This window comes from Loxodonta africana, chromosome 12 (genome assembly GCF_030014295.1).
Source record: "Loxodonta africana isolate mLoxAfr1 chromosome 12, mLoxAfr1.hap2, whole genome shotgun sequence".
NCBI lineage: Eukaryota > Metazoa > Chordata > Mammalia > Proboscidea > Elephantidae > Loxodonta > Loxodonta africana.
This window is the reverse complement of record NC_087353.1, coordinates 86471224-86492809: the sequence shown is the minus strand read 5'-3', so window position 1 is coordinate 86492809 and position 21586 is coordinate 86471224. Positions and strand designations below refer to the sequence as shown.

Here is a 21586-nt window from a genome sequence, read left to right as displayed (position 1 = left end):
GGAACTGGGACATCTGTAGAAGCACAGCTTGAGTAGGATTTACCCAGGCAAGGGAGCTGGGGGAGAGGAGGAGGTGTGGCAGAATAGAGAATAGCCTGGACTACCTGAAGACTGGCTGGAGTTTAGAGTCTCAGAAGGACAGGGGCTGAATGGGGGGATCAGAGCCAGAGCATGAAGGGCTCTATTACCCACGGCAGGGAGTCTGCATTTGTTCTGAGGAGTAAGGAGCCACTGAAAGGTTTTAACTAGTCAGATCTGTTCCTAAGACAGAACTCTCTGGCTCTTGACTGGGATCTGTGAGACCAAAGCCACAGAGACCAGTGAGAAGACAATTGCTTTGTCCAGGCAGGAGGTGATGGAAGATTGTCTATCTATCATCTATAGCTCCCTGGGTCCACCAGGAATGGCCTGAAAATCTACTTCCCCAAAAATCAGTTATTGAAAACTATGAAGCACAGTTCTACTCTGACACAGAATTGACTCAACAGCAACTAATTTGGTTTGGTTTTAAATATATATAAACCCTGGTGGTGTGGTGGTTAAGAGCTCGGCTGCTAACCAAAAAGTCGGCCTTTCAAATCCACCAGGAGCTCCTTGGAAACCCTATGGGGCAGTTCTACTCTGTTCTGTAGGGTCACTCTGAGTCGGGATTGACTCCATGGCAATGGGTTGGTTGGGATGCATATTGCATTGCATTATATTATACTACATATATGGAAACCCTGGTGGCATAGTGGTGAAGTGCTACGGCTGCTAAAAAAAGTTGGCAGTTCAAATTCACCAGGCACTCCTTGGAAACTCTATGCAGCAGTTCTACTCTGTCCTATAGGGTCGCTATGAGTCAGAATTGACTCGACAGCAATGTTTATATATATATATATATTCCCCAGGTGGCACAAACAGTTAAAGAGCTCGATTACTAGCTGAAAGGTTGGCAGTTCAAACCCACCCAGAGTTGCATCTGAATACAGGTCTGGTAATCTGCTTGCAAAAGACAACAATATATATATAGTTTGAATTTTTCTTTACAATGTTTGTGTGTTTTCTAAATATTTGAAATTTTTTTAATTAAAAAAGTGTTAAGTGAAGTAGGTGACATCTTCAGACTTCAGCAGAGGTGGAACCATTCACCATCGCTGGCCCACCTGAGGAACTTGGGGAAGGTCTGCATAGACCATGAGGAAGGGGCTTCCTGACTCTCTGCGTTTTTTTCTTCGCCTCCCACCCTCACCACCTTTCCACCCCTTTTTCAACAACAAAGACTGGAGAATGGATCCAGGAGGACACTCGGATCCCCTCTCCCTCCAGGCAGGGCTTGAGCCCCGGAAGAAGGAAAGAAGTATGGTGCTGGCAGGCAGGAACGGCATGTGCAGAGATGCTAAGGACTCGGAGTGCTTGGTCTACGCCAAGACTGGGTGCTCACGTGGCTGTGGTGTGGACTGGACCTGCCACAGAGGCGGGAAGTCTGGGAAGTGGCTCACCTCATCTGACCCTGAGCGCTTGGCTAGAGCTCAGACCGAACTCGCTGCTGCTCCCCAGCGGCTGTGGCTGAATATGCACCTCTGTGAGCTCAGGCTGAGATGCTCGCTCAAATAATAGTCGTAATGGTGATTTTAATAATAGCTAATACTCATATAGAGCTTACCACGGGTCAGGCACTCTTCTAAGCGCTTTATTATATATTACTTCCACCTTCATAATAACCCTGTGAGGTAAAAAAATAATAACCCTGTGAGGAAGGTATTATTATTATCTTCATTTACAGATGAGGAAACTGAAGCCCGGAAAGACTTGTCTCCCCTTTCCTCTCCATTCTCACCTTCTACTCTTCCCCCTCACTCACTCTGCTCCAGCCATACTGGCCTCCCTGCCGTTTCCTGAACATACCAGGCCCATTCCATCTCAGGGCTTCTCATTGTCTGTTTCCTTTGCTGGAGCACCCTTATCCACACAGCTTGTTCCCTCACTTTCTTCAAGCTTTTTCTCTTCAAATGTTATCTGGCCATCCTATTTAAAACTGCAAATTGCCTCTGTTCCCCCTACTTGGGTCTACTTTTTACTTTATCCACAATACTTATCACCAAAAACATACTATGTACATATGTATTACATTAATTGCTTATTTTTTTATCCTTTTCTAAAATGTAAGACCAGAGCACGAATATCTGGCTGTGTTATTGATTTGTCCCAAGCCCCTAACATAATACCTGGCACATAAGACCTGCTTAAATACATTTGCTAAATAAGCGACGGAAATACTGAGCTTTATTCTAAGAGCTATTGAAATGGGATGCTTTTTAAGTCAGAGAATGAAAAAGCTAGATGCTTGTTTATTTCTTTACTTTTTTTGGAAACCCTGGTGGCTGCTAACCAAAAGGTCAGCAATTTGAATCCACCAGGCACTCCTTGGAAACATGTGGGGCAGCTCTACTCTGTCCTACAGGGTTGCTAGGAGTCCGAATCAATTTGACAGCAATGGGTTTGGTTTGCTTGTTTTTTTATTATTATTATTATGGTGAAAATACACATAAGAAAATATGTGTCTCAACCATTTCTATGTGTAAATTCAGAGACATTGATTACATTCTTCAATCGTGCAACCATTCTTGCTATCCTTTTCACATCCTTATTTTTTTAAGTCTCAGTCTGACTGTTGTGTGGAGAATGATCTTGGGTTAAGGGCAATTATATTTGGGAGGCCAGTGGGGAAACTGCTGCAGGTATCTAGGTAAGACGTGATGATGGCTTGGATCAGGAGAGTGGAAAGAAGTGAACCCCTTCTGTACAGATTATGGGAAGTGAGGGCATGCGGGGCCTTTCACATTCCTTAGCTCATGGCCTCCTTCCTCTGTCTTCAAAGCCAGCAAACTTGCATCTCTCTGTGCTTTTCTTCTATAGAGTAATCTCCCTCCAACTCTCCTATGCTTCCTCTTTTACTTTTAAGGACCCTTGTGATGACAGATAATCCAGGATAATCTCCCTATTTTAAAGTCAGTTGATTAGCAACCTTAAACCCACCGGCATCTTTAATTCCTTTTTGCTATGTAACCTAACATATTCACAGGTTCCCAGGATTAGGACGTGGACAACTTTCTGGTGCTACTACTTTGTCTACCACATCTTCTCTGGAAGAAGACTAGACCTTAGGAGGAGCAGCCAGAGAGAGAGAAAGGCCAGCAGGAGAGTGAGATATCACAGAAGCCAGAGAAAGAGTTTCTAGGAGGGAGTGCTCAACAGTGAATAATACTGTTTTGAGGCCAATCAAGATAAGAACTGAAAAATATACAGTGGATTTAGTGCCCTAGTGACCCCAGGACTTGTGTTAGGGGCAGAAGCTAGCTTATAATGTATGTGCCAAGCTGAGCAAGGAGAAGTGAGCAACTGGAAACAGGGAGTGTAAATATCACAAACTTGACTATGAAGGGGAGGACAGGCATAGTAGGGTCAGAGCTAGTGGAGGAACTCCAAGTGAAGGGAGATTTGTCGCCATTTCTAAAATGAAAGTAAGCCGCAAGTAATAGATGGTGTCTTAGGCTGGGCTCTCTAGAGAAGCAAAACCAGTAAAGCATATAAATATATATAGAGAGATATTTATATCGAAGAAATGGCTCACTTGATTGTAGAGGCTGGAACGTCCCAAGTTTGTGGATTAGGATAGAGGCTTATCCACAAATGCAGATTCATACAGCTGCAGGGGCTGGCAAATCCACGATCAGCAGGTTGGAGAGCAGAGCTCTTTTTGCTCACAGGCTGTGAATATCCATGATTCCCAAGATTGGCAGGCAAGACCGCAAGGCTTCTTCTGATTCACGTAGCTGCAGGGGCTGGCAAACCCAAGACCAGCAGGTCGGCAAGCAGGGCTCTGCTCACAGGCTGTGAAGATCCACAGGTAGAAAGATTGGCCAATAATTTGATAGCTCGAGTCCCAACAAACAGAGGTCAGACAAACAGGAGGCATCTGCAGGATCCGGAACGAGCAAAAAGCCAGAATGTCTGCTTATATTGGGATGCAGGCTACAACCCCAAGGAAACTCCCTTTCAACTGATTGGCTACTCACAGCAGATCTCATCATGGGAGTGATCACATATAAACCTTAAGAATCATGGCCCAGCCAAGGTGACAAACAATCTTAATCATCACAGGTGGGGGTGTCTGTGAAGGGGAGAGTTCAGCTAGTCCACAGAAGGTTTGGAGAGGGGACTGTTGGGTTGATCCAGGGCTCAAGTTTTGCCAGGCGGGTGCCACAAGACAGAGCAACAAAGGGAGTTTACAATGGCTGAGGTGATAGAACTGGGAATTTAAAGGAGGGAGGGAGGGACAGGTTGGAGGCACTGGTAGAGGGATTGGGAGGAAGCAGTAAACTCAAAGCTGGGGATCCTAATAAAGCAGAAGGGAATGACTGAGCAAGCTGGGAAGATAGGAGACTATAGTCCGAATGGTGTCTGAAGTATTAATTTCAGCAAAATGCTTGGTTCCTGGGTTGTACTGCAGTATTTGCTGGATTCCCTGATCCACTGGTCTCTAGGTCCTGGCTGTTCCAATGCTTTAAACGGGCCACCACAAACGTGCTACATATTGTTATGGCGACCCCACGTGTTTCAGAGTAGAACTGCACGCCATAAACTGACCCACCAGGCCTTTCTTCTAAGACGCCTCTGGATGGATCGCAACTACTTAGAAGCCCAGTGTTTAATCGTTTGCATCCTGTTGTCGTTGTACTGCTACCCCTTAAAAAACTCATTCCCGCGGAGTCGGTTCCGACTCATAGCAACCGTGTAAAAAAAAAAAAAACCCGTCGCCGTCGAGTAGATTCTGACTCATAGTGACCCTATGGGGCACAGTAGAACTGCTCCATGAGTTTCCAAGGAGCGGCTGGTGGATTTGAAGTGCCGACCTTTTGGTTAGCAACCGTTGCACGATGTAGCTCTTAATCACTGCGCCACCAGGTCCCTCGCAACCCCTGTTCGCCATGTTCATGTAATTTTAACAACTCTGGAGACAGAGAGGAGCCCTGATGGCGCGGTGCTTAGGAGCTCGGCTGCGAACCAAAAGGTCGGCACTTCAAATCCGCCAGCCAGTCATTGGCAACTCCATGGGGCAGCTCTACTCTGTCCTATAGGGTCTCTATGACTCGGAATCGACTTACAGCTACGCTTTGGTTCTTTTTTTTTTTTTGGTTTGGCGACAGAGACTCCATTCCCCTTGATGCCTTGCAGCTGTTCCGACTACAACTCCCATCGGGCTTGGCAGGCCGCTTTGTCTAGGACTACCCACATTTCTTAATCGGCTTTACCAGTCCCAGCATTCCTCGTTGTTTTCTTAACGCTCCCTCGCAGCTATCGAGTCCCAGGAATAACCAATTGGATCAGGGAGTGCGGGAGCAGGTCGGCCAATCGCCCAGTCAGAGAGGCGGGAGGGGACGTGGCCATATTCTGCCCCGCCCCTGCCCCGTGGCGCGTTATCTTGGGCAGGCTCCTAGCGCTGGATCTGAAAACATGGGCACTACCTGGGTGAGCCCCGGATGGGCGCGGCTCGCGCTCTGCCTCGCCGGCCTCGGGCTGTCACTCTACGCGCTGCATGTGAAGGCGGCGCGTGCCCGGGATAAGGATTACCGCGCGCTCTGCGATGTGGGCACCGCCATCAGCTGTTCGCGCGTCTTCTCCTCCAGGTACGCGCGGGAGTGCAAGGCGTGAGGAGCCGGGGACCCGGCTGCTTGTGGGAGCAGTGCATGGGGCCAGGTGTGCATGGGAGTCGGGCTGCTCGATGGGGCGCTGGCTGGCAAATTGGGTGTGCACAGGGGCCTGGGCAATCTCGAGATACTAGTGTCCGAAATAAGGAGTGCGGGGCAGGGGGGCAGCTGGTGCAAGTAACTGGAATTCTTGTGGGTCTGGATGCGGAGAAATAGCAGTGACCGGGCAGGAAAAGGAAGTAGTGGACTTGGGATGGCGCTTGGGGTCTGGTAATGGCTGTGCCTGGGGACAGGGAGGCCGAGTCAGGCCGTGCTTGAGGGCCCAGGGTTAACGCCAAGACAGAATACGGGGTTGGCGAGGGGGGCGGGGGGAGCGGGCGAGCCGTAAGCAGTCCGGAGATTTGGGGGATCCAGGGCAAAGAGACTCCCACCCTGGTTTCAGTCTCAGGCAACTCTAAAGCTGAATCAACCGTTATTCCAACCTTCCCATCTTGAGAAAGTCTAGGGTGAAAAGAGAGGCCTATGGAGAAGCCGTGGCCAGGCCTGGCCTGGAGATGGGGGAGGGTAGGGCCAGTGACATGGAATTCTGACGTGTCCAAAGGGACGACCCCAGGAGGTCAGTGACCCTTGGACTCATAGGGATGGGGGGTGGGGAGACAGCCCAGGCAGTTTCTTGGAAACTGGCCTTCCGGGACAGGGCCCAGGGCACTAGGATAACACCTCTAACCTGGTCCTCCCCTCCCCAGGTGGGGTCGGGGCTTTGGGCTAGTGGAGCACGTGCTGGGCCCCGACAGTGTCCTCAACCAGTCCAACAGCATATTCGGTTGCATCTTCTACACACTACAGCTGTTGCTAGGTGAGTGGCCATCCAGGCCCTGCCCCTTCCCTGCAGGGCACCCCCCCTCCTTCATGACAGGCCCCTTCCCTCCTGGTCAGTCCAGCCCCATCCCATGCAGTCTTGGTGACCCAGACTAGTGACTGCTGGGCACTTTGAGGTGGGGAGGGGGAGGGAACCAACAGGGGTCTTTCAGTTGGTTTAGGTACTGTCATACTCAGAAGGGCCCTTAAAGACTTTCTAGGACCCCAGTTCTGTGGGAAAGTCTCAGAAATTCTCTCGGCGGGGCGGGGAATTCCTCTCATATAGAACTCCACAAGAAATTCAGGATTTGGTTCTGAGGGATCACTGAACAGGAGAACCAAGGCCATGTCACAGCCTTCTATTTTTAGAGGCCCTTCCCCAACAGCCCCTGCTGTCTGGGTGGCACCGGGAAGTCATGGCAGCCCTCTAGAGGAGGCCAGTCCCTGAAGCCCATGCCTGACCCTTCTGTACCTTGCAGGCTGCCTACGTGGTCGCTGGGCCTCCATCCTGCTGGTGCTGAGTTCCCTGGTGTCCCTCGCTGGTTCTGTCTACCTGGCCTGGATCCTGTTCTTCGTGCTCTATGATTTCTGTATCGTTTGCATCACCACCTACGCCATCAATGTGGGCCTGACAGTGCTCAGCTTCCAAGGGGCCCAGGGACCCAAGGGCAAGGCCAAGGAGCACTGAACCCCGACTTGAGGCCAGACTGAACTCACCTGCTGTGCTTTGGCCCGTGAACCTTGCCCACAAAGGCCATATCTGGGTCCCTAGAAAGCCCTACAACCTGCCCCCACCATATCTCCACACAGGACAATGGACCAAATGTGCCATCCTTCTTCCTCCGCCTTAGTGCTTCTAGCCCTCTCCTCCGGGGCTAGTTTCCAAAGTTCCACCATTGCCCAGGGAGGGGAGGTTCTGAGCAATAAAATTTCTTGAATAAGTTGGCCAAGTCTGACCCATGTGGGTGCCATCTGTCTGTCAGGGTCCTCAGTGTTGGGCCTCCCCCAGTCTTACCTTTTCTGGGGCTGGGATGGATATGAGTCAGAGGGAGAGAAGAGGGCCTGCCTGGAAAGGGTCCCATCACTAGCGTGCAGAGTCAGCAAGACCTGGGGCACAGTTGGCCCCCACCCCCAGGAAACAAGTTTATAGCTTGTCCCTACTCCCTACAGGAGCCAGGCCTCATCTCCTGGGAGGGCCAGGCACACACCTGCGAAGGCAAGCTGCCCTTCTGGTTCTGTGCATGCTTGCTGGAAGGTTCTTCCCATAGTCTAACATTAACCCCTCCAGCTGCCTTATCTACCAGCCCAGGCCAGTGTTGGTAGCTCTGGAGGGCTAGGGCCAGGTTATAAGCATTTTTATTTTTCCTAATATGTATTGAGCATTTACCCACATGCCAGGCATGTTTAAGAATTTGACATGTATTGACTCATTTAATCCTTATAGCAATTGTATAAAGTACTGTTGTTATCCCCTTCCTGCATGAGGAAACTGAGGTACAGAGAGGCTAAGTAACTTGCCTGAGACCACACAGCTAGTGCTGGGGATGGGGGTTTATGATGCCCTCAGGATTTGAATCCACCTGAGCCATCTCATTCCAGCACCTGTTAACTCTATCCACAGCTGCCTCTGTGTTGGGTCAGGGTTCCTGAACAGTCTGGGCAGGCCTGAGTTAGGAGTCAGGTAAAAAGGATGCGTCCTGAGTGTTCTTGCCTCCTGACTGAGATTTCTTCCAGCACCTGTGGGAAAGGTGGGCACCGCTGTAACTTTCCCAGGGAGGAGGCAGGCTCAGAGAGGTGTCAGGACTTTACAAAGTCTCATACCCAACAAGTAGCAGAGAGCCCAGCCTCCGGCACCCAGCCCCACACAGGACCTCTGTCACACAGATGGGGAGAAGGTGTGGGAAGCACCTGAGCCTGGGAGAGAGACAGGGAAGGTAAAAGGAAAAGTGAGAACTGGGAGGGCCTGCCCACTGTCCCCTTCACAGTTAGTCCAAGATGACAGTTTCTCTTCTGGGAGCAAGTGTCCTTTATGCCAGGTTCTATTCTAAGCGTTTTTACATTCTACAACTGAGCTTTTCAGACAAGCCACAGACAAGATCACGCAAGTAGTAAGTGGGGGAGCTGGGATTTGAACCCAGGCAGTCTGGCTCCATGACTGTGGCCCAGAGAGGGTTGGTGACCAGCCCAGGGCTAGAAGCTGCTGACTCCCATCCCAGGAAAAGTGATGACACCTGACTCCTAGCCAACTGGGGGCGGATCAGAGGTGGAGTCAGGGAGACCCAGTGGCCTCTCAAAACAAGAATGCTGGTGGCAGAGTGGCCTGGAGCAGCATGAAGCAGAGCTGGGGACCAGGGCTGCTCATCCTGGAAGTGGTAGTCCTCATAGGGGGTGAGCCACCAGGTGTGATGGGGGAGTGGTATGGTGGGGCTCAGGGACCACCTGCCCTAGCAGCCCCTGTAGCTTGGTGTGTGTGAGGGGGCCTGGCTGTGGGTGGGCAGTCAGCTGGTCCATCTGACGCTCTGCCTGTGGCAATGTAATTGTGTCTGGCTCTGTGTGTGGGTTGCAAGTATCTGTATCAAATGGATGTGATTTTCTTGGGACTGGGTTATAGCCTGTGTCTGTCAAGACGTAATTGTGTCTGTGTGTGGTCCTGCCTATGTATGTATCCTGGTGTATTTGTGCCTGTCTGCCTCTACTTCCGGAGTGGCCTCAGACAAGTTCTGGGCCTCTCTGGCCTCAGTCTGCTCATCTTTATATCTGTCCCCTCTCTTGGACCTCCAGGCTCTGATGTTCAGTGGACGTATCTGTGCATGCCTGTGATGGGGAAGGGGCAGGGCAAGGGAGCTCTTTGGTAGGATCTCTGGTGGTTTCGTGGAAGGTGGGAGAGTCTGAGTTATTAGAACAAGGGTGGGGTGAGTCTCATTCTCTTGGTGCCTTCCCCCAACCTGGACTCAACAAAAGCCTGTAATCCTTCCTCTCAGGCCTCCACGGCTGAGAGGAGAATTAGGCTAATGCTCTCAGAATACACAGGCTGCCTCCCCTGACTCAGCAGTGGGAGCAGAAGTGAGGGGGCTCCAAAGCCTGGAGGAGGGTTGGCCTGGGACCAGGTTGAACCCCAGACCCTGCTCCTCAGGCCTAGGAGTGCTGAGCACAGCAGAGGGAGAATTAATTACTGAGTCTATACTTTGAATAGGTTCCAATAAAAGCTATTTCTCTACTTCATATAAATATTTTCATTCTGGGAGGGGCTGGGGAGGTAGCCACAGAGTCACAGGCAAGGACCTATCTCCACAACCCATCCTCTCCACCCAGGCAGATAAGGCTCCCCCAATTCTTACCTGTCTCTCTCTTCCCAGGTCTTCAAGCAACTCAGTGGGGTAAGCTCTGGGCATCAATGTGGGGCCTGGACTTCCTTTTTGGGCCTGGGATGAGGGCAGCACAGAGGCCTGCTGTCAGCCTGACCCACCCCTCTCCACAGCCTGTGGGCAGGCTGGCCCTGGCCCCCCTGAGCCTCAGGAGGGCAACACAGTGCCTGGTGAGTGGCCGTGGCAGGCCAGTGTGAGGCGGCAAGGGCTCCACGTCTGCAGCGGCTCCCTGGTAGCAGATACCTGGGTCCTCACTGCTGCCCACTGCTTTGAAAAGTGAGTCATGGCTGGAGTCAGACAGGGTTTCCAGCTTTGGAGGGTGGGTGACTCCCCCAAACCCCACCAGACTCGTCTCTGCTCCTAGAATAATAAAAGTACTGTCTATTGAGAATCTGCCACATTCCAGGTAGGTATTACCCAGTTAATTCTAACAACCTTTCATGGGAGAAGCTTTACAGATGAGAAAGCCGAGGCTGAGAGAAGGGAAGCACCTTGCTTAAAGCCACAGGTTGATATTTCTGCCCTTCTTTCACCTGCCTTCTGCTGTCTCCCATGGTGTCACTGCCCCCAACTTCCCTTGTACTTACTGGCCTTTGTCCTTCCCCTTCCAGGGCGGCAGCGACAGAACTGGACTCCTGGTCAGTCGTCCTGGGTTCTCTGCAGCAGCAGGGGCTGAGTCCAGGGGCTGAGGAGGTGGGCGTGGCTGAGCTGCAATTGCCCAGGGCCTACACCCATTACAGCCAGGGCTCGGACCTGGCCCTGGTGCGGCTCACCCACCCCACAGCCCACACACCCCTCTGCCTACCTCAACCGACCCATCACTTCCCCTTTGGAAACTCTTGCTGGGCCACTGGCTGGGACCAAGGCACCAATGATAGTACGTGCTATCCCAGACTGGAGCCTAGAGAGGCACTCTGCTTGCCCAAGGTCATACAACTCAGCTCCTAATGATCTGGCTCCCATTCTCCCTGCCACCACCACCCCCTCGGTAGCCCAGATTCCACCCTCAGCCCATCTCTTTTATCAGCTCCCAGGACCCTGCGGAATTTGCGCCTGCGTCTCATCAGCCGCCCAACGTGTAACTGTCTCTACAACCGGCTGCACCAGCGGCCACTGGCCAGCCCAGCCCGGCCCGGCATGCTGTGTGCGGGTGCCCAGCCTGGGGTGCAAGGGCCCTGTCAGGTCTGAGTGGGGCAGAAGGGAAGGGTCTTGGGCAGGGGGCTTGACTTGGAGGGGTGGATGGAGGGACTGCAGTCAGAGGATCAGAGGATGTGTAGCCGGGGCTGGGGCTCAGGCATCTGTCCTTGGCTCTGCTGCCCGGCTACAGGGGGACTCCGGGGGCCCTGTGCTATGCCGAGAGCCCGATGGACACTGGGTCCAGGCTGGAATCATCAGTTTCGCATCAAGCTGTGCCCAGGAGGACACTCCGGTGCTGCTGACTGACGTGGCTGCCTACAGCTCCTGGCTGCAGGCTCGAGCTCAGGGTGCAGCCTTCCTGGCCCAGAGCACAGAGACCCCAGAGATCAGTGATGAGGACAGCTGTATAGGTATGAGTAGGGGGCAAAGGGAGTGGAATAAGTGGGGATACCCAGGCCTGCATGACCTCTTGGCAGTGGGTGGAAGCCCTAGTGAAACAAATCTCAGCTTGGAATAGAGAACTGATGCAGGGCCTTCACACACAGCCAGTGGGCTCTTAAGGCCCCTTCCAGCCCCTGGGCTGGGAACAGCTCCCTTAGGGATGAGGAGCACAGATGATTTGGGAGTTTATGGATCTGGAGTTTACCCAGGAAGACTCATCCCTGAGGCCTGGTGAAGGTTTTGGGGCAAGTTGCAAGTTCCCAGGCAGGGACCCAGCGAGACTGGATAAGGCAGGGCTCCCATGCAGAATTCTGGTGAAATGACTAACATGCAAATCTCATGCAAAATAATCCCTAGTGAGGAAGCTGTGTCGATGGCAAAAGAAACACGTCAGCCAGAAATTCTGGGGCCAGTCCAGGCCTGGAGGGGTGTAGACCAGTGGGAGTGATAAGCAGGGGCAGGAGGACTGTCCAGACCATTAGAGTTAAAAGCTCTAGCCCTGGGTTTTGAATCCCAAGTCTGCTACTTGCATGTGGTTGCAAAACTAGAAAGCCACTTAACCTCTCTGAGCTTCGGTTTCCTCATATGCAAATGAGGCTAATGAAATCCAACTCATGAGGATATTGTGGGGATTTAATAGCACATGGGGAAGTACTTAATGCAGTGCCTGGCACAGTGAGAATTTAAGAAGTCAGGTGATGTAATCTGTTTCAGCCTGTGGGTCTCTGAGGAGAGAAGGCCCACAGGCAGGAGCCCCCTCCCCATGGCCCTGGGACGCTAGGCTGAAGTACCAAGGGAACCTGGCCTGTGGCGGAGCGCTGGTGTCAGAGGAGGTGGTGCTGACTGCTGCCCACTGCTTCATCGGGTGAGCCCATGCCCCTCCCATTTGTGCCCCCTGCCCCTGCCGGCAGCCCCACCACTCAGTGCTGTCAACACTGCCCCTACACAGGCGCCAGAGCCCAGAGGAATGGAGTGTAGGGTTGGGGGATGGACCAGAGGAGCGTGGCCTGAAGCAGCTCATCCTACATGGGGCCTATACCCACCCAGAGGGGGGCCATGATGTGGCCCTCTTGTTGCTGGCCCAACCTGTGACACTGGGCCCCAGCCTTCGGCCCCTCTGCCTGCCCTACGCTGACCACCACCTGCCTGATGGGAAACGTGGCTGGGTCCTGGGGCTGTCCCACCAAGAAACAGGTACGTAGGACCAGTGCAACCAGTAGCTGCCCATCCAGCTTAAAGGCTAGTGAACAGCCAGATCTTCTCCCTTGCCCTGTAGGCATCAGCTCCCTCCAGACAGTACCTGTGACCCTCCTGGGGCTCAGGGCTTGTAGCCGGCTGCATGCAGCCCCTGGGGGCGACGGCATCCCCATTCTGCCAGGGATGGTGTGTAGCAGTGCTGTGGGAGAGCTGCCCCGCTGTGAGGTGAGCCCCAGCTCCCAAACCTTACCCCTCAGACTCCTGGCATCCCTTGCCCTGCAGCTAACGAAGAGACCAACTGCCAGGCTTAGCCTCCAGCCCTGCCTTTTCATCTGAAACCAGGCCTCCTGCCAACTGACCCCCACATAGCCAGTGTCTCAGCCCCTAGCCCTTTCTGCCTCCCCCTACTCCCCACAGCGCTCTACGGGGTGGGGGGGAGAGGAAGTCACCCAGTGTCACCTCATCCCTGGCAGGGCCTGTCTGGGGCACCACTGGTGCATGAAGTGAGGGGTATGTGGTTCCTGGCTGGGCTACACAGCTTTGGAGATGCTTGCCAAGGTCCTGCCAGACCTGCAGTCTTCACGGCACTCCCGGCCTATGAGGACTGGATCAGCAGTTTGGACTGGCAGGTCTACTTCGCTGAGCCGGAGCCGGAGCCTGAGGCCGAGACTGGAAGCTGCCCAGCCGACATGAGTATGTGGGCCTGGGCCCCTCCTGCCAACGCCCTCTCCAGGTCTTCTCTCTGACTGCCCTTCTCTCAGTCTAGGAAAACAGCCGTTCTGACGCACCTCTAGCTGCCCAGCTGCCCGGGGTGGGACAGACTTATTTGGATTCAAATTCTGGTGTAGTCATTATGTGACTTAGCTCAGGCCTCACAACCTCTCTGGACCTTAGTTTTCTCATCTGTCATGGGGGCCCAGTAACACCTTCGTCCTCCCTGAAGGAAGGAGGAAAGTTGTGAGGATGAGGCCAACCCCACCCCCTTCCTCTCCCTGACAGGCCAACCCAGCAGCTGTTGACTGGTGGCTTTGGGCCGACTGCAGATTGCCACAAACACAATGAGGCAATTCCTGCTTCACTGCCTCTGCCCTCCCCATGCCTCCCACCCAAGTGCGATTCCAGGCTCTGAGGCAGACCCAACAACCCAGGGGCTCTCAGACGGGACCTGCCCAGGACAGGCAACTGCCCCTACTCCCCACCCTGCCCAAGCCTCTGCTGACCATCAGCCCCTGCAGGACAGGGAGATGATGCCTGTGGGTGCTTCCCACAACCAGCTCTGCTGACTTGGGTGCCCACCACCAGCATTCCCTATCCTACATCCCCTTCGACATAATCACAACAGCCAAGTGTTTTGAAAATTTCCTTTTTTTTTGGGGGGGGGGGAGCAATTTTCCTTTTTTTAAACTTAAATAAATTGTTACAAAATAGACTTTAGAAAATAAGTTACAAATTATAGCAAAAGGCTCCCCTTCCACAGGCAACATTCTTGCCCATGGCTCTCTGACTCTGCCTCTCCCTGGGGTTGGAGTCCTCGGCGGGTGGGCCCTGCCCAGGACCTCGGCAGAACATGCCACTAGGCTTCTTGCAGGGCTGGTCACAGGGCAGAGCATGGTGACAAAGGCTAGGGGAGGGAGGCCCTTCAAGGACAGGGACATGAGGAACACCCCACTCCCTCCCTGGGAAAGAAGCCAGAGCCAGGCTCCTCTCCACAGGGGGAGGGGAGATAAGTAGTCTGGATGACCAAACTACTCCTGAGTGAAACATGGAGATCAAATCCTTCCCTCCCCCCTCCCCCCCCCCCACTATTCTGATCTTTGGAGACTTGGAGTTCAGAGGGAAAAGTTGAGGTTTGCAGGCCACTGGGGTGAAGGGTCCAGGAGTGGAGTCAGGGTAGGTGGAGGGGGCAATGACGAGTCCCCTCTGCCCGCTGCTGGTGCCGCTGGAGCTCCTGGGGGGAAACAGAGAGAGGTCACTGACTGAGGGGGCAGACTCCACACACCTTGTACCCCCTCCCAGGCCTGCAGGCCATTCCGTGGCCCCAGAAAGCCTGGGAGCCCCAATTATTTCCCCAGACCTGGCTAACTGCCTCCTCACTTACTCCCTCAAGTCACAAGAAATCCCTTATTCTGAAAGCCATTCCTTCAGCCTCTCAAGGGAATCTCACCCACCATCCCTGCCTTCCCTGACAATCTCTGGCCAAGGGCCCACCATCTCCAGGTTACCCACCCTTGACTGCCACTAATGTTTAAGGGGTCCTGGGGTAAGGGCCGCCTATCTCTAGAGGTGGAGAGAGAACGCAGGGCTTGCTGAGCAAATAGGCTGCAGCCGCAGCCTCCCTGACTGGGCTGGGTGGAAGTGATTTTACATGCAGATTGCCCTCTGATAGAGGATGTGAGACAGGGGCTAATGACTGTTGCTACAGCAGAGCCTCGCTTCAAATAAACAATTATCTGTGACTCAGTCCTCCAGTTAAAGGTGTGCTTGGGGCTGGGTGGGGGGAGGTGTGCACACGGAAAAGTGGTTTGGTTGGATTCTAAAAAGGAGAGACACAGAGAGGAAAAAAGGAGCTGAATAAAGGGAAGAAGACGTGTGGGCAGGGACGGGTTCCCCAATAAGCAAGGTACACAGGGGCTTACTTGTGCTTACTTACTAGTCTGTGTTGTGTAATCTCACCTGTTTTCCACATCAGCGATGCGGTGAAACCCATGTGAAATTACACACTACAGATTAGCAAGTAAACACAAGCCCGTGCACACCTTGCTTACTGGTTAATCCACCCCTGGATGTGGGGCAACAAGGAAAGAAACAAGGACTTGGGTGCCAAGCAGTGACCCAGTTTCTGTGGCCAAGTCAGCAGTGAAGCCATAAAGAAGTCCAGTCTGGAGGTGCCCCCACACCTCATTCCTCCTTCCCTGGCTCCTTGCCTACTCTGGTCTAGGAACGAACAAAATGAGATCAAATCAACGGCTTCATCTTTCTTTCTGGAAGTTAGGACTTTAGGAACTGAATCCGGACAGTTTCCGGTTGTGGTAGCCAGGTGGTCCCCACCCACCACCCCTTCTAAAACAAAGACCACTCCTCTTGGATGGGGCACAGCAGAAGAGCCCAGACACTGCCTCTGACAACTATTCCCTACACTGCCCCACCCAACATGCCATCTATTTACCTGACACGGGTTCAGACCTCAGCCCCCAACAGGCAGCATCCTCAAACTATTTCTTCCTCCATAGCCAAGCCCCGGCCCACCTCTTTGAATCCATGTGACCCTCTCTCCTCTTTCCTTGCTCCTCCACCCACCTTGGGGCCTGATTTCGCCCTCTGCTGTGAGCCCACCTCCTCCAAGGTCCCTCCAATCAATCCTCTGCCCAAGCCCATTCACGCCCCCCCCATACCGGAGCCGGCCACTGTCCATTCCTCCTGGTGCTGCTGCTGGTGCTGCAGGAAGCTGATTTGGCGACGGAAGTGGCGGGGACAATGGGGGCAGGTGAAGGGCCCCTCCCGGGGTGCATGGACCCGCCCATGGCCCTCCAGCCGGGCAGCTGTCCGGAAAGCCTTGCCACAGATGCTGCAGCGGTGGCGCTTGGGGTCCGTATGGGTCCTGCCATGGTTCTTGAGGGACAGTAGGTTGGGCAGAAGCTTGGGGCAGAGGGAGCAGGGATAGAGTCCAGTGGTGTGGGCCTTCTGGTGGTTCAGCAGGCTACCAGCGTGGCGGTAGGAACGCCCACACTGGGCACAGCGGAAGGGCCGCTCTTCATCTTCAGCCCCTGTGGACTTTACTCCTTGCCCTCTACTAGCTCTCCCAGCGTTCTCTCCTGGAGCCCTAGAGGGTTCTGATGGGGTCTCCTGGGCTTTCCCTTGACCAAGGAGACCCACCTGGTTCTCTGTAGTCCCAGCTTTGGGATCCCTGGCCTCCTCCATCTGGAGTGGCACCTGACTGAGGCCCCTGGCATGAGTTTGCAGGTGGCTGGCTAGTTCTTGGTGGGACTGAAAGGCCTTGCCACAGTCAGGGCAGGCAAAGGTCTGAGCAGCTATGTGGTTGTGGCTGTGGCTCTTGGTGGCCACAGGGTTCAAGAATTCCTTGGAGCAGAGCAGACAATAGTGACGGTCTGTCTTGTGAGTGTTGTGGTAGTTCAAAAGCCCGCCTAATCGGCAGTAGGTCTTGCCACACTGGCAGCAGGAAAAGGGGTGGCTCTCTGGCTGAAGCTGAGAGCTGCTGTCTCCATCGTTCCAGCTATTCCTATGACTCATACTAGGTTCACTGGGCTTGCTGTTGCCAAGGTGGCAAGGGCTCCTGGGGACACTGTCCCATGACTCGTCTTTGGGATTAGTCGGTACCTGACCCCGAGGAACCCAACCTCCATCATGATTCACTGGTCCCCTGTCTCCTTGCCACCCATCTGCCTTCCCCATGATCCCCCTAGACAGTGGCCCTCTGGCTTCTGAACCTGCTGCCCTGATGGTGCTCTGACCGTGCTCACCTGACCGCATGGCTCCATCCTCCAGCTGAGGTACTGCCTCATTACCACATGATCTGCCCGCGAGTCCAGCCAGCTTCCCCTCACTGCCCCCTGTGCCATCTGGGCCTCCCTGGCCACTGGCCAGCTCCCTTTTGGTCTCCTCCTCATGCTCTCGCAGGTGGCGCTCCAAAGAGCCCCGGCCAGGGAAGCCCCGGCCACAGAGGGCGCAGCGCACGGCTGCCCGCCGGGACCTCCCTGCCCGCCGCCGCCGGCTCTCTACGTGCAGCCTCTGGTGGTCCTTCAGTGCCATGCGGTTGGAGTAGGTCTTGGGGCAGGTGGGGCAGCTGTACTGGCCTGTCTCATGGCTGCGCCGGTGATTCAGGAGGCTCCCGGCGTGGCGGTAGGTCCGCCCACACTGCCCACACGGGAAGGGCCGATCTTCCCGAGTCAGTTTTCGGGAGCCCCCACCCCCACGCCGCTCAACGTGGACTCGCTGGTGGCTGGCCAGCTGTTTCCGCAGGCGGAAGGCCTTCCCACACTCGCCGCACCGGAAACGCCGGGGATCCGCATGGATGCGCCGATGGTTCTTGAGGGACATAAGGTTGGAGAAGCCCTTGGAGCAGGCCTGGCAGCCGAAGTGGCCGGTCTGATGGCTCTGCCGGTGATTGATGAGGCTGCCTGCGTGCTTGTATGACCGACCACACACCTCGCAGCTGAAGGGCCGCTCAGAGCTGGCTTCAGTCTGGCAGCCCTTCTCTGCAGTCTCCAACCTCAGCTCTGTCTCCTCCCCCTTCACAGTGGTCTCCACCCATGCCTCTTCTTTCACCCTTGCCAGTTCCTCTGAGGGCTCCACTTTAAGTTCTTCCTGGAGCTTCTCCACTTCCGCCTGCCCCAGGCCCTCCTCTGCCGTGATCTGGGGCTCACAGCTACCTTCCGCCTCTGGGATGGGCCCCACCTGGGGCTCAGAGCCTTTGCAGCGGGGGTGGTTTCGTAGATGATTCCGGTAGGCAGCCAGGTTGGGATAGCAGCGGGAGCAGACAGGGCAGATGAAGTCTCCAGTCTGGTGGATCTTGCGGTGGTTCACCAGGCTACCCCCGTGGCGATAGGTCTTGCCGCATTGGTTGCAGCGGAAGGGCCGGGGCTGGGCCTCCAAGGAACTTTCACCACCCTGCATGCAAAAGTTTTCTGCAACTGTGGCACCTCCTCCCTCTCCAGACTTCATGTCTGCACCCTCCCCAGAGACTGAGGTCACTGTGCCCTCACAGACACCATCTGTAACCATCTCTGTGCCATTACCTGACTCTTCCAAGTGGCTGGGTGCCTTGTCTATGGTGTTCCCAAAAGCACCACCCAGACTTTGGTGGTGACGCTCCAGGCTCCCCAGGTCGTCATAGGTCTGTCCGCAGCAGCCACAGATGTGCCCATAGCCTGCTCCATCCAGCGCCTCCACCTCCCGCTGCAGTTGATTCAGCAGCTCTGCTTCTGAGAGCTGCAATGGAGGGCTCTGGGTAGAGGCTGCCTCTGTTGCTCCTTCCTCCTCTCCCTCCTCTTCCGAGCCCTCAGTCCCACCAGCGGAGTCATGAGCCTGGCGCCGGTGAAGCCTGTAGCCAGCCCGCCCGGGGAAGATCATGCCACAGAGGCAGCAGAGAAAAGGCTGTGCCGAGCTCACCTCGCCGGGCCCGTGGTTCCGGAAGTGGCTGCGCAGGGCAGGCAGTGAGTCAAACTCCTTTGGGCAGAGGGAGCACTGATAGATGCCTGGTGGATGGCAGGGCCTGTGGCTCAACAGGCCGGTCGCATGAGGGAAAGAATGCCCGCAGTCGGAACATGTGTGGGAGGCGTCAGCCTGCCAGCTAGAGACAGCTTCAGCAGAGGGAGGCGAGGACCTGGGCAGGTCTGCGGCTGGTTTCTGGTCTTCAATCACCCGAGTGAGGCCGTCACAGAAGCGGGCCCCATTGCCTTCCTCATCACCTGGGATGTCCAAGCTGTCAAGAAAACAGTTCTCCTTTCTTTCTGGTCCTTCCTCGTCGCCTCTGTGCTCTTTATCACCCTGGAAACAGGCCTCATCCCTCTCAAGCCCACATTTGTCCCCCTCAGGTTCAGCCTGCGAACAGTCCCCATCACTTTCCACGTTGCCTTCGGCCCCACTAGGACTCTCTCCTGAAGGGTCCTGGGGAAAGTCTGGGCTCTCACTGTCTTCCACCAACTCCTGGGCCCAGTCCTCTGCTGACGGGAGCTTGGCACCGCCCCCACCACCCACACTGCCAGCCCGCCTCCGGTGTCGCCTACTCCGCCGCCGACTGTGGCGTCGCAAATGGTTCTTCATGGCAGCCATGGTGTGGAAGTGTTTGGCACAGGCCCCACAACTGAAGTCCCCCGTCTGGTGGGTCTGCCTGTGGTTGATAAGACTGCCTGAGTGGCGATAGCTTTTTCCACAGTCTTGGCAGGCAAACGTCCGAGGAGGTGATACCCTGGTCTCTGCCTGGCTGTTTTCCCCTTCTCCTCCCCCATGGGTCCGGCCATGATGGTCAAGGCTCTCAGGGTCTTCAAAGAGCAGCCCACAGACACTACAGATCTGTGGTGGTGCCCCACCTGTGCCTGGGGGGGTATCAGCGGCCTCCTCTTCATGCTTGCACCCATGCCCCTGATCTACATGTGGGGCTGCCTCTGCTCCCACCTCGAGGTGGCTGGGGGGACCCTCGGCCCCTGGGCCTGCACTGCGGCGAGCAGCCTTGCAGTGTACACGAACGTGGTTACGCAAAGCCATGAGGTTGGAGTACTTGCGAGGACAGAGTGAACACTGGTACTCTCCTGTCCGGTGAGTGTGGCGGTGGTTCACCAGGCTCCCCCGGTGGCGGTAGGCTCGACCACACTCATTGCACTTATAGGGGCGATGATCCAGGGCGGTAGTGGGGTCATCTTCTTCTTTGGGGGTGGTCTCAGACAGAGGCAGGGAAGATGGTGTCACTGATGACTGCCTACCCTCCCCAGTCCCTTGCCGGGGTTTGTGATGAGCCCGCACATGGTTTTTGAGGGCTGCTGCATTGAATAGCTGCTTGGAACAGATGGAGCAGGGGTAGACACCTGTCTGGTGGCTCTTGCGATGGTTGATGAGGCTCCCAGCGTGGCGGTAAGTGCGTCCACAATCCTCGCAGCGGAATGGCCGGTATTCCTCCAGGCTACTGTCCTCTAGCTCCCCAGGGGTGCTGAGTTCCCCAGAGCCGTTGAGCATCTGCGCAGTACCAAGCTGGTCCCGAATGCTCTCATTTATGTGCCCGTTGGTGGTTGGCATCCCCTTCTCTTCCCACGGCTTCTCCTGCCTTTCGCCCTCATGGGACTGCTGGTGTTCCAGCAGCTCCCGGGGGAGCCGGAAGGCACGGGGGCAGTGGGGACACCGGTAAGGCCGATACTGGGCATGGAGCCGGGAGTGGTTCTTCAGAGCCATCAGGTTAGAGAACTCCTTGAAGCAGATAGCACAAGGATAGATGCCCAGGGTGTGGCTCTGACGGTGGTTGGTGAGGCTTCCAGCATGCTTGTAGGTCTTCCCACATTGGCTGCACTTGTACCGCCGTTCCTCCTCGGCAGGAGAGGACTGGGTAGGCTCCTGGCCCCCCGTGAAGTTCACAACTGATTCAGCCAAATACTGTTCCAAATTGCTAAGGAGGTTGCTGGCTGGGGTGGGGAGAGGCGGGGCTCTGGCAGAGTTGGTGGTGGCCCCCCAGTGCTTTGTACACTCCTCAGGATCTGGCTGGCTTTCCCAGCCTTCTCTTTGTCTAGTGGATGGATCCTCCCAAGTACCTCGAGCTGCCCTGGGGTCAGGCCCAGACTCACAGCCAGGCGTCTCTTCGGTATGTTTTGCCTGGTTTTCCCAGCCTTCCTCAGAGCCAAGCTTCTGGCTCCATGAGTCAGTGGACGCCATCTCACCTTGGAAGCATGGGGTGGCTTCCTTGGGGCGAGGAGGCCTGTGCCTGCGGCGGCCCTCAGGAGCATGAGTCCTCATGTGGCTTTTGAGGGCCATGGGATTGGTGAAGTCCTTGCCACAGGTGGTACAGGGGAAAAGGCCAGTCTCGTGGGTGCGGCGGTGGTTGACCAGGCTCCCGGGATGACGGTAGCCCCGCCCACACTGCTGACAGCGGTAGGGCCTGGGGATTTGGTCAGTGTCCTCAGTGACCCGGTTGGGAGATGGATGGAGCAGTTCTCGGTGCCGGACCAGTTCTGGGAGGCTAGGAAAGTGGCGTTGACAGTCAGAGCAGCTGAATGAGGCAGGCACGTCCTCCATGGGGCAGTGCGGCAGAAAACTGGGGGTTCAGGAAGAGCAGAGAGGTGGCAGCAGCATCTTCCTCTGGTGGAGGGGCCAAGGCCTAGGAAGAAGAGGCAGTGGTCAGAAGGCCAGCCTGAATTAACTCTGCCTCTTGAATCCATGAGCCAAAAGTTTACCAGGGGC

At 55.1% G+C, this 21586-nt stretch overlaps 3 protein-coding genes across 14 annotated transcripts in view; 2 read left to right on the top strand and 1 right to left on the bottom strand.

Annotated features, from left to right (window-relative positions):
* The first annotated feature begins 5160 nt into the window (after positions 1-5160).
* Positions 5161-7504, top strand: VKORC1 (vitamin K epoxide reductase complex subunit 1). Of its 2 annotated transcripts, XM_010598537.3 has the most exons (3): positions 5278-5669; positions 6437-6546; positions 7028-7504. In XM_010598537.3, exons 1-3 carry the CDS (start codon positions 5497-5499, stop codon positions 7234-7236), a joined length of 492 nt encoding a protein of 163 aa, XP_010596839.1. In that variant the 5' UTR covers positions 5278-5496; the 3' UTR covers positions 7237-7504. The 2 variants fall into 2 exon arrangements, with proteins under 2 accessions (XP_003418914.1, XP_010596839.1); XM_003418866.4 differs by lacking the exon at positions 6437-6546 and having other exon boundaries at positions 5161-5669; positions 7028-7133.
* Positions 7505-8878: 1374 nt separating this feature from the next.
* Positions 8879-14073, top strand: PRSS53 (serine protease 53). Its single transcript, XM_023559016.2, has 10 exons — positions 8879-8936; positions 9931-10189; positions 10525-10790; positions 10941-11095; positions 11241-11460; positions 12206-12356; positions 12441-12685; positions 12768-12913; positions 13162-13381; positions 13688-14073. The coding sequence occupies exons 1-10, from the start codon at positions 8879-8881 to the stop codon at positions 13705-13707; spliced, it is 1740 nt and encodes a 579-aa protein (XP_023414784.1). The 3' UTR covers positions 13708-14073.
* The window catches only part of ZNF646 (zinc finger protein 646), a 40597-nt gene continuing 33046 nt past the window's right edge, over positions 14036-21586 (bottom strand). For 10 of the 11 annotated variants that reach the window (XM_023558971.2, XM_023558976.2, XM_023558970.2 and 7 more), the window contains 2 exons: positions 16081-21503; positions 14036-14636 (listed from right to left, as the gene is read on the bottom strand). In XM_023558971.2, coding sequence (XP_023414739.1) covers positions 14518-14636; positions 16081-21421 — 5460 coding nt within the window. In that variant the 5' untranslated portion in view covers positions 21422-21503 and the 3' untranslated portion in view covers positions 14036-14517. The remainder of the gene's footprint in view (positions 14637-16080; positions 21504-21586) is intronic. The other variant, XM_010598536.3, reaches the window with a different exon arrangement.

What these genes read in the sequence shown, in the direction of transcription:
- VKORC1 (XM_010598537.3), top strand. Translation starts at nt 5,497, where the DNA reads ATGGGCACTACCTGGGTGAGCCCCGGATGGGCGCGGCTCGCGCTCTGC. An exon ending in TCGCGCGTCTTCTCCTCCAG is followed by an intron (nt 5,670 to 6,436) that starts GTACGCGCGGGA and finishes TCCCCTCCCCAG; the next exon opens with GTGGGGTCGGGGCTTTGGGC. An exon ending in CACACTACAGCTGTTGCTAG is followed by an intron (nt 6,547 to 7,027) that starts GTGAGTGGCCAT and finishes TGTACCTTGCAG; the next exon opens with GCTGCCTACGTGGTCGCTGG.
- PRSS53 (XM_023559016.2), top strand. Translation starts at nt 8,879, where the DNA reads ATGAAGCAGAGCTGGGGACCAGGGCTGCTCATCCTGGAAGTGGTAGTC. An exon ending in AGTGGTAGTCCTCATAGGGG is followed by an intron (nt 8,937 to 9,930) that starts GTGAGCCACCAG and finishes CAGTGGGGTAAG; the next exon opens with CTCTGGGCATCAATGTGGGG. An exon ending in GCTGCCCACTGCTTCATCGG is followed by an intron (nt 12,357 to 12,440) that starts GTGAGCCCATGC and finishes GCCCCTACACAG; the next exon opens with GCGCCAGAGCCCAGAGGAAT.